Below are 11,644 nucleotides of genomic sequence, written 5' to 3'. Positions count from 1 at the left end.
CCCTTGATTTGAAGTTTTCTAGTGTCTCGAGTGTTGTGGGGTCGCTAAGGGCATGTTTGGTTCCTTGCATAGCCCCATGCTGCATCGTATCCACCATCCTAGTTGAGTCTAGGCTGGCTTAGCTGATGCAAAATGAGTTTGAGATGTATGTTTGGTTGTGTGCATGTTGTGAGGCAGGCCAATGTGAGGCGTTGTTTGATAGGTTGTACACTATATCCTGGCTGAGCTGTTGAACTATGTCAGGTCAAGCCGGCACCATGCGCGCGTCATCCCCACGAGCTCTTTACCAACGCTTCATGACACCGCTGCGACAACGGGCGGTCGTGCCTAGCTAGCACAGGTACACTTTCCCCATCCGATGAAGCTCCTGCAAAGCACACTCATCGGATGCGTGTTCACCATCCTGGCGCCAACAGGCGTGAGGCTGCATCGAAGAAACACTTGATTCCTGCGTTCCTCTCACCCAGGCTGAGAGGCCTCTTTTTGCATGAGTCGTCCAGGTTGAGGAGGTCGCACAGGAAATCAAACGACTTGGATTTTGCATCCCCGATACGAGCCAGGTGCGAGCTAGTTAACCAAACATGCCCTACAAGCTCCACTTTGAAGGTGTGTGTTGTTGGTTAAGAGTAACAAACATCTATATAGCCATAATGCATTTGTCGATTTTAGCAAGGTTCTAGTATTTTTTCGTTCTTTTTGTGTTTTTTCTACCGGTCTTGATACATTTTTTGTTCTTATTTTTATTTCTCTTTTCCTGTTTCTTATTTTTCCGTGTTTTTCTTTTCATATTTTAAATCGTGAACATTTGGAAAATATATTTTTAAAATTCTTAATTATTTTTCCAAAATCATCAATATTTTTAAGAGTTATGTATATTTTAAAGTTCGCAAACATTTAACATGTGTGCCATTAAATAGTTTTAAAGTCATGGATATCTTTTCAATTTTATGTTTTTTTAATTAGCAACAATCTTAAAATCTAAGAACATCTCTTGATTTGATGAACATTTTGAAGAAAATGATAGATGATTTTTTTCCGAGTTACAAGGGGAATGAGGGGTGCAAAAAGCTAAGCGAGCGAGCGGAATAGGGAACCACGCTATGCAAGAGTATAATGGCCTGCATGTGAGTGTTATAGCAGCAAACCACCATCGACTGACACCAGGACCGAAACGTGTAAGGACACGATAATCATGGATAGACAAATCTACTGTATTATCAGAACAAATACCATCTCCAACAACAACCCAACTCGATATACAAATGAAAAAAAACATCACCAAAACATTTAAAGCGCAAGCCAACACATATAAAATCAGAACCAAGCAACCAACCAAACATGTTTTTGATCAAGTTGTTTAAAACTTCATAGTATGATTTCTCAAATAAATAATTTTTGCAGGAAGATAATACTTTCCAATAAAAGTGTTTTTACATTTTTGACTGATGCTATTTGTAGGCAAATACAATAATCATTTATTAGCTCTATCTCTTATGGAGAAAGGAAATAATTTCAGTTTTGTAATATCATCATTGTCTATATCTTTATATTTTCATATCACAAAGTTCAACAAAATTATTAAGACGAGCAGCAACATCTTCATTATAATTTTCAGAAAACTGTTGTTTCATAACAAGATTTAACATAGCAGGTTTAATTCATATGACTTTGGACTAGTGGCGGGAGTAGCAATAGGAGTAATAATAAAATCATTATTATTGGTATTAGTAAAATCATAAAACTTTGTATTCTCGGTAGTAGACATGTTTTGCAGCAAGAACATGATCAGCAATTAAAGACGTTTTTGGTATTTTTTCTAAGCAAGCAAAGATACAAGCAAAGCAAAAAGATAAAAGTAACCAGGCAAGATAGATACAATAATAAAGTGTGATAATGTGAAAGACCTCTCTGTTTGTATAAGACTCTCCGTTAATGGAGCCAAAAATCTTGCTTGCTCTTCTTGTAAGAGTGTTTGGGTACCGTTAAGTGTAAGGATGAAGCAACCTAATGGTGAGTATTTTCCTCAGACGTCATGATTCGAGATGTTTGTCGAACTTTGACCGCTACGGCTACCTAGATGCCGTATTTCACCATGTCTCCTCGTCCTTTCGACACCGCGACCAAGCTGGCTAACACGTACACTGCACGTGCTCGCTGATCGCACTCTTCCCTAATCCGTCAATCGTCTGGTCAATTATCCTGGGTTCCTTATGCTCACGTGGTTTCGGGGAGGGGTGTCCGGTTCTAATGATTTAGGTTATTTGCCGAGGGAGGAGGCAGTCGGGTTTTCTATCTACCCAACTATAATATGAAAATAAAATTTCAGTTCACCTGCTCAAGCTCAACGACTTTTATATCACCCAAAGAATGACATGTACAACGATCATCATTGTCTGTTGTTAGCGAATAGAAGCCAAATAATACGCAATACAAACATAATCACTTCCTGACAATTCACATAAAAACATCCTTCAAATAATTCGTCTATGTTCTTAGTTACATTCTTTTTTTGCCTCTTTGCGGATCATTCATAAAATATGTTGTTCATAAGTTTCTTGTATTCTTGGCTTCAATTGGTCTTTGCGCCAAAGGCGTAACGGGTCATATATCTTTTTTGGAGCCAACAATGGTTCTGAAGCATAAAAAACATAGTAATTGTGTTTTTTAGTGGAAAATCATTATTATGTTATAGACTTCATTAGGACGCACATGGGTTACAATGGGTTTCCGGTTGAAATTGGTGTTTAAAGAAAAAGGAAAATTTGTGTTGTTGGGTAGGATAAGCATCCATTTCTGGTCCCATGGACCCATTCGAACAAACGCCGAATCATGGACGCAATCAATCTTTGCGCCAAAGGCCGAATCATCCACTTCACTTAGTCTTTGCGCCAAAGGCGCAACATGTCATCTTATTTTTTTGAGCCAGCAATCATTCTGAACCAAACCCGAGACTAGCAGGCAAAAACAACATACTTGTGTTTTTTTAGGGGAAATCGTCATTATGATTTAAATTTCATAAGGCCGCACATTTTTTCTACGTGGGTTACAATGGGCTTCCGGGCTGAAATTCGTGCTGTTGGTCCTATAGACCCATTCGAACAAAGGCCGGATCATGGACTCAGAAAAAAACCGAACTTGGGCCCTGACTTTTGGTCAAACCTCCCCTGCTTCCAGCCAAATTACCCCGTCCCGCTGGCGACAGCACAGCCTCTGGAACGGGACAGGGAGAGCCACCACCTGATCCCAGCCGCCCGTCCCACCATCGGACGGCCGCGAAACGGGCGCCGAGAGCCGTGGCATGAACAAAATTCCTCAAACACCCCCCCGCATCTTCTTCCTCTCTCCACCTCATCACCCCGGCTCGCACCCCACGCAACCCTAATAAACCCTACCTCCTCCCCGCCGCCGCCACATCCACTCCCTCCTCCGCCTCCAGATCCTCTCCCGCGCCCCCGTCTCCGCCGCCCTCCGCCCCCGGTCTCCGGCGATCTACAGGTACCCCCGCTCTCCACCCCCGACGGCCGTCGCCGCCCCCTGCCTCCATACCTCATCAGATATAGTGTCTCCTCCGTCATTTTCGGCGATTTTTTCCCGGGATTTCCCAATCGGACCGGCCGTTCGTCTGAGTCCGGCGTTGGATGCATGTTTCGCCGTTGATTTGCCGTGAATCCGTGAGCTAATCCGGCTTCCTCTGTTGTTTGTGGCTGGGATGCAGGAGTAGATCGCCCCCGGAGACCCCGCGCCCCGACCATGGCGACCTTCGCGAAGCCTGAGAACGCGCTCAAGAGAGCGGAGGGTGAGTCACCGGGACCTTGTCTCAGTTCGGCCGCTCAATTTTATCTGCTGTGGTTTCCGATTTCTGTTGCCGTGGTGTCTCTGTGATGCCCACAGGAACTTAGGGCGACGACGGGCTGTACTGTCTGGTCCATTTGTTAGTTCAATCAATCTCACATGGTCACGAAATGTATAACGAATCCATGAGCGGTACATTTGAAACAATTGAGTTAATTTGGATTCACCGAGTCCATATTGCATAGGCTAGATTCTGTCACAAGTACTGGATTTATATGTGCAATTTGGTTGGGTCTTCTGGCTTATTTCATAGGCTGGTTGGGCGTTTGTGCTTATGCCTACGTTCCTGACCTGCTTCTGAGAATTTCAGTGTATGATAAGTTGCTCTCTTTGTTGTTTACATTTTTATTCCCTTTTCCACTAAGACCACTTAGCTATGCAAAAGTCCAATATCTGTTGACTTGTGCTGCGTTTGACATTGTGGTTGATTATGATAATCCAGTTCCTCCAACCAGCTTTTGCCTACTTTAGTATTTGGTTAACCAACTTATCACTAGTTTCAAGGATATGTTTCCACAACTGATTATAAAATAAAGCACAATGTAACACAGTTCAGCAATCGCAAACTTGTGCCTTAAGCTTCATTTTATCTGAACTGATTAGGATGTTTCAAGGGAATTACACACTTCTCGCGCTAAAATGTAGTCACAGTGCTTCTCTTGATATGCAGATCTTGGGCAATTTTTTCATATTTTACTAAATGATTTTCACACTGTTTACCACCTTTGGTTTACTGCAGAGTTGATACATGTTGGACAAAAGCAGGCAGCGCTGCAGGCGCTGCATGATCTCATTACATCAAAGAGATACAGATCATGGCAAAAGCCTCTTGAGAAGATCATGATGAAGTATGTCGAGCTGTGTGTAGATCTAAGGAAGGGCAGATTTGCCAAAGATGGCCTTATTCAGTACAGAATTGTCTGCCAGCAAGTCAACGTGTCATCTCTGGAGGAGGTCATAAAACACTTTATGCAGCTGTCCAATGAGAAAGCTGAGGAAGCCAGGAATCAGGCACAGGCACTGGAAGATGCTCTGGATGTCGAAGATCTTGAAGCTGACAAGCGCCCGGAGGACTTGATGCTCAGTTATGTGAGCGGTGAAAAAGGCAAGGACAGATCAGACAGAGAGTTTGTCACTCCATGGTTCAAGTTTCTGTGGGAGACATACAGGACAGTGCTCGAGATACTGAGAAATAATTCAAAGCTTGAAGCGCTATATGCTGTAAGCTATTTTACTGCCTTGCCATTACTCTAGTGGTCACTTAATACGTAGTTATATTTTTTTGGTTCTGTCCTTTTACATGGACATCTTATGAAATGAACTATTTGATTCCTTCTGCACATACTTGACCAATTCACTCTATCGGTACCCTTTTCTTTCCTTTGATGAAAAGAAACCTGTAGTATGGACTTTGTTCCATGAACATACTATTCTTTTACTTGATAACTTGTCTGGTTCATTTGCACTCTCCTTAATTTGTAAGAAGTAATAACGATTTGGCTCCTTTTGTACAAAGCATTACCAATGCATTATGTAACTACTGTTATTTACCTTTTGTATTATTGTCTACTAAATGCTTTTCACCAGCTGATCTTCCATTGACTTTTCAATATGCAGATGACTGCGCACAAGGCTTTTCAATTTTGTAAGCAGTATAAAAGATCCACCGAGTTCCGTAGGTTGTGCGAGATCATTAGAAACCATCTTGCAAATTTGAACAAATATCGCGACCAGCGTGATCGTCCTGATCTGACTGCCCCCGAAAGCTGTCAGCTGTATCTTGATACCAGGGTTGAACAACTGAAAATTGCTACAGAACTTTCCCTATGGCAGGTCTGTTTCACAACTCATCTTATCTTAAAGCTAAAAGAAATAAAATTCACCAAGCCTTTTTCTTGCAGGAAGCCTTCCGATCTGTGGAGGATATCCATGGCTTGATGAGCTTGGTTAAGAGAACTCCAAAGCCATCTGTCCTGGTCGTATATTATGCGAAGCTGACTGAAATATTCTGGATATCTGAGAGTCACCTGTATCATGCATATGCATGGCTGAAGCTTTTCAACTTGCAGAAGAGCTACAACAAGAATTTAACTCAGAAGGATCTGCAATTACTAGCATCTTCTGTTTTGCTTGCTGCACTTTCTGTTACACCATATGACCATAAATATGGTGCATCTCATCTTGAGCTTGAAAATGAGAAGGACCGTAGCTTGCGTATGGCCAACCTTGTCAATTTCTCCCTCGACTCCAAGCGTGAGAATAGAGAAATGGTTTGCCTTCCATCTGTTCTCCAAGTTTAAGATAATTTTCCATAATATATTTACTTGTTTTCTGATAAATCTTCTGTTCACTTTTCAGGTTTCAAGAGCAACTCTTCTTTCTGAGTTGGTATGCCTTGGGTCCTTTTTGGTTGCATTTATTTTTATGTTATATACTGCCAAACTGTTTAACATCTCTTTTATCACATGGACATGGCCGCACATGGGCATCTTGAACACAATCTGCTATTATGCGGTTGCTTGTACATGTTACAAAGCATTCATATATGAGAGTAATCTCCTCTGATGCCTGCACTTGATTGTAGGCGCTTAGCGAATTGCTTTTTCTGCCTTCCAGTCAGAATAATGCATAACCACATCGTGAGCATCGCTGTCTCGTCAAGCAGCGTTGCTAAGATGTACATACTTATCTTGTATTACATGGCATGAGAGTCATTTTCCCTTCTAATCACACCTCCCACACCTCTAATTACCTAATATCTCTTCAATCGCTTTAGTTAGCTTTGGTAGCTCTGAAATATATGAAGATTTGCAAGTCTACGCAGAACAGAACATCTGTTGATGCATCCCTGATGTTCTGTTCTGTTTGTGTGATGATTGAATTTACTTGCATTGCTTGTGATATTTTACTAGCTGGCTGTCTACATCATGCAGTTTGTCTTGCATACACACTAACTCTCATTCTGACTGCTATGAAAATAGGCTGCCAAAGGTGTGATTTCATGTGCTTCCCAAGAAGTAAAAGATCTATACAACCTTATGGAGCATGAGTTCCTTCCTCTGGATCTAGCATCAAAAGTGCAGCCTCTGCTATCCAAGATTTCTACGATTGGAGGAAAGCTTTCCGCTGCATCGTCAGTTCCGGAAATCCGTTTATCACAGTACCAATCTGCATTGGAGAAGCTTACTGCACTGAGGGTGCTGCAGCAGGTCCTATGCTATGTCCCACTAGCGATAATATATGCATTCATGTCATTTTTTTTGCGAATATGTATTCACTCTATCACACCTTAACATTACTAGCTGTAAACATGTTTCTTAACTCTCTTTTTTAATCATTTCAGGCATCTCGTATTTTCCAGTCCATGAAAATTGACATGCTATCTAGAATGATCCCATTCTTTGAGTTCAATGTCGTGGAGAAGATCGCTGTTGATGCTGTCAAGCACAATTTTGTTGCTATGAAAGTTAACCATTTGGCAGGAGCTGTTCATTTTGGCAACATGGTATGTGGCTTGATTCTGACCTTTAGACTTCTCAATGTCCTCATTGAAGGCTTTATTTTTCTGATGCTGTTTATTTGAATTTCCTCATCGTCTGCTTTGCGGTTTTACATTATTTGTTTTACCTACTCATTTCCTTGGCCAAGGGGGCTTGTCCCTTGGCCTTTCATTTCTTTTCTAGGAACTTACCATTCATAGTGAATGGTTTCATTTTTATCAATTATATTACAACAACAACAAAGCCTTTCAGTCCCAAATAATTTGGGGTAGGCTAGAGTTGAAACCCATAAGATCTCGAAACCTAGTCATGGTTCTATTCACGTGGATAGCTAAGTTCCACGCACACTTGTCCATGACAATGATATAAAGTTTGCTTGATTGTTGATGAGAAATATGTGCAGCTACAGTCTGCTCACAACAATGATAGGTCAAGCTACAGTCTGTTGACAACTATGATATAAAGTCTGCTCGATTGTTTCTTTGTTTATTTTAGCATCAACATGTGGTGACTGATTGAGTGTATTGTTCCATGAAATTTTGTCACAAACATTTGGAATATGGCGACATTCTCAGCAGTTAATTTTCCGTTTCCATCTTGTCTCTACAGATAAATAGATCATCGGGCAACATCAATCTTCCCATATATTCATTGTTATCTGACATATTTACCTTTGCAGGACATAGAATCTGATGTGCTTAGTAGCCACCTTAGTGTCCTCGCTGATTCCCTGAACAAAGCATTGAGTCTTATTCATCCACCTGTGCAAAAGCCATCCAAACCTAGTGAAAACTTGACCAGTCTTGCTGGAGTGGTGGAGAAAGAACATAGAAGACTCCTTGCGAGGAAATCAATTATTGAAAAACGTAAAGAAGACCATGAGCGTCAAATATTGGAAAAGGTTTTCTATTTGCTCATTCTACCTCTTAGTTGTTTTATGGAGTCTTTGTTGATGGCTTATGCGTTTGTATTTCCAGGAAAAAATAGAGGAGACAAAGAGATTGACTATTCAGAAGAAATCTGCAGATGAAGAAAGGGAGAGGCTTTTGAAGGAACAGAGACTTAGGGAGCAGCAGAGGATCCGTAAAGAAATAGAGGAAAAAGAGGCGAGGGAAGCAGCAAAAATGATAGAAGATTTAACAGGAAGGGGGAAGAATAAGAAAAAAATTCACATTGAGGGGGTAAGATAATATTTCGGATTTCCAATAATTGTACAGCTCCATTCTACCTGGCCATGTTTTCATAGTTTGCTTACTTCCTTGGAATGTAACTTAATTCTGTTTAGCGCTAAAATCTGGATGCACTATATTATGGGACGGAGGGAGTAAAATTTTGATAAAGGTCATATTTCTGTACTGTCAGCTCAATTAGTTGTTTTACTTTTTGTTTCTGTGCCCTAAAAAAGGTTGATAGTCAGCTGCAGATGATGACAGGTGGTGTAGTTAAAGTGCAGGATCATTTGTTTCTGCACACTGCTTAAGTTTTTATCACTTATAGTTTGTAACGCATAGATACATGCATGTACAATTGTAGTTTTGGTGTATGGCGTTCTAATAAATTGAATGCTCACATGGCAGGATATGACAAAACAACACGCCATGGAGGTGGTGTTGAATCAACAGGTGAAGGAGCGTCAGGAGATGGAAAAAAAACTGGCGAAGCTTGCAAAGACAATGGATCACTTGGAGAGGGCAAAACGGCAGGAGGAAGCACCATTAATCGAGGAGGCCTTCCAGAAACGCCTCGAGGAAGAAAAGATCCTTCATGAGCAAGAGCAGCTGGTTTGTCTTCACTGTTATTTTGTTGTTTACAAGATGTACATTCTGATAGTTGTTCTCATGCTCACATTTATTATGTTTTTCTACTTGGCAGAGAGAGATTGAGCTCAGCAAGCAACACCATGCGGGTGACTTGCAGGAGAAAAATAGGCTTTCTAGATTGTTGGAGCATAAGGTATGTGTCCTTCTTGCGGCTGCATTCAGCCGCGCTGATTCTGTCATGTTTTTATTCTTAATCAGCATTCCAAACTTTTAGTTGTAGAGTCTATTTGTCCACCGAGGGATGCTGAGTAGAGTTGTTTCAGTGATTACAGTTTCTACCCTGAATTGTTTTTGTTTTGTTTGGATGATATCATCTGCTGGCCTGTCTGCTGCTGATACTGATTAACCCCAGAATAGATAGATTCAAATTTGGTTTTCAGCATATGATATTTCAAGTTTTGCCTCTTAAGGGTATTGTCAACTTATAGGCTTTTGTCAGCATGTACTTTTTTCCTTCAAAGAAGACTACCTTCCATCTTGTTAATCTTTCCAAAACTTTGGCTTGTTGTCTATCATACCTTTACCAATTTTCCCTTTTCTGTTTCAGAATGCTTTCCAGGAAAGAATTGTCCAACGTCGTGAATCTGAGTTTAGTAGCCTAAGGAAAGAGAGGGAAGAAAGGATTAATCAGTTGCTATCTTCAAGAAAGCGTGAAAGGGAGACTGTACGCAAATTGATGTATTTTCTGAACATGGAGGAACAGCGGATCCAAAGGGAGCGTGAGGAACAGGAGGCTAGAAAGCGTGAAGGCAAGTGGATTACTGTACTAGCTTTACTATTTGTTCTACTCGCTGAGCATAGTACTAGAGCTTTATTATTATCATCATTGGGAACTGGAAGTTTGCAACTTAATTATTCTTCTTGCTAGCCTTATATGATGTTAGACCAAATCTACCATCACTGTACATTTCTTAATTTTAGTCTATTCTGGCTCTACTCAACTGTTCAAACTTGTTTGAATTGTCATTATCTTAGATGATTGACTGCAGTGCAGTATTTATTTCTCATACTTGGACGGTGGATAGCTGAAAACATAAATCTTACCAGCTGTTGCTTTTTTACCATTCCATGTTGTTTGTGTCATTTGGAAGCAAGGCAAACACATTGTAGCTGATCAATCGTTGCTGGCAATAATGAAATCATCTCTTTGGTTTGCAGAGGAAGAGAGGAGAAAGAAGGAGGAAGCTGAGAGGAAGCTCAAGCTTGACGCAATCGCAGCCAAGCAGCTGCAGAGGGAGAGGGAGTTGGAAGAGAGGGAGAAGCAGAGAAGGGAGGCTCTCCTAAGAGGAGCAGAGCCCGTGCGCACAGCTGATGCACCAGCTGCTGCTGCTGTCGCACCGCCAGCCCGTGAACCAGCAGTGGCAGCCCCAGCTGCCGCAGCTGCCGCAACTGGTGCTGCTCCTAGCAAGTATGTCCCGAAGTGGAAACGTGAGGGTGATAGTAGCAGTCAGAGGCCGACTGCGGCAGCTGAACCAGACCGGTGGGTCCGGGATGATCGTCCTCGCCCTGCCCTCCGCCAGGATGCTCCTCCTGTGCGCGATGCTCGTCCCATCCGCCAAGAAGCTCCACCTGCACGTGATGCGCGCCCCTTCCGCCAGGAGGCTCCTCCTGCCGCACGCCAAGAAGCGCCCCCTGCTGCCCGCCAGCCGGACGCTGCTGCTCCAGCTGCATCTACTGAACGCTGGCGTCCTGGATCTAGGACCTCTGCAAATTCCTCATCCAACTCGTCCACCGGCTGGAGGCGCTGAAGCTGCCTGGCATGAAATGCGCCGTGCTCTGCCTGCATGCTGAGATTTTTGCCGTCCTCCTTCCAAGTCTGGGAGCTTCATACACAATGGTAGTCTGCTGCTGATATCTGGAAGCACGGTTACTTGAATTTGCTTGTTGCACGCCTAAATTTTCGAATTGGAACCTTGCACTGTTTCGCAGTCATGTTTGATGTTTTGAGAGTTACAGTACTCCATGCATAATGTGTTAGTCTTTGTTGTCGTATATTCCAGACTATGCTGTTAATACCCAAGCCCCTATATCCGGCAGGGTTTTCGCTCTAATATTGATACACTTGATGAAAATCACCCATGGTGAATTTTGGATGTGGCGCGTGCTATTTTTTTGGTACCTGGCTGTGTAGAAATGAGTGGTGTGTTCAGTTTTTTGTTTGAAAATTTTTGAACGTGTGCGCAGGTTGGTTTGGGTCGGCTAGCGTTTTAAGTTGTACTTGGGCCCGCAGGGCTGGTTCATTTCGCATCCTCTCTGTGGTTCGGTGCTTCCCTGGGCTTCCAATCGTTTTCGGTCGGCGCACGTGTCCCCGTTCGTACTCCTCCAACCAGCTATGCCGCTTTGACCGCCTTGTCCAGATGTAACTGGTGTGTCCCGTAGCTGCTGCTTTTACCGTCGATTCGAGAGCCTGCCATCTTGCCCCACTATTGCTGTCGTTCTTGCCATGTTATACATCCACGTTCCATGCATGTT

General features: G+C 42.5%; 1 protein-coding gene across 1 annotated transcript; it reads left to right on the top strand.

The window, feature by feature from the left end:
• The first annotated feature begins 3,340 nt into the window (after window positions 1-3,340).
• On the top strand, window positions 3,341-11,279 carry LOC119266698 (eukaryotic translation initiation factor 3 subunit A-like). Its single transcript, XM_037547953.1, has 14 exons — window positions 3,341-3,495; window positions 3,716-3,796; window positions 4,592-5,073; window positions 5,470-5,685; window positions 5,754-6,122; window positions 6,211-6,240; window positions 6,834-7,061; window positions 7,196-7,357; window positions 8,032-8,253; window positions 8,330-8,533; window positions 8,930-9,133; window positions 9,225-9,305; window positions 9,720-9,921; window positions 10,331-11,279. Exons 2-14 carry the CDS (start codon window positions 3,751-3,753, stop codon window positions 10,918-10,920), a joined length of 3,036 nt encoding a protein of 1,011 aa, XP_037403850.1. The 5' UTR covers window positions 3,341-3,495; window positions 3,716-3,750; the 3' UTR covers window positions 10,921-11,279.
• Window positions 11,280-11,644: the final 365 nt, after the last annotated feature.

The sequence above is a fragment of the Triticum dicoccoides genome, chromosome 3A (assembly GCF_002162155.2).
Source record: "Triticum dicoccoides isolate Atlit2015 ecotype Zavitan chromosome 3A, WEW_v2.0, whole genome shotgun sequence".
NCBI classification, from domain to species: domain Eukaryota; kingdom Viridiplantae; phylum Streptophyta; class Magnoliopsida; order Poales; family Poaceae; genus Triticum; species Triticum dicoccoides.
This window is presented reverse-complemented; position numbering and strand designations above follow the sequence as displayed.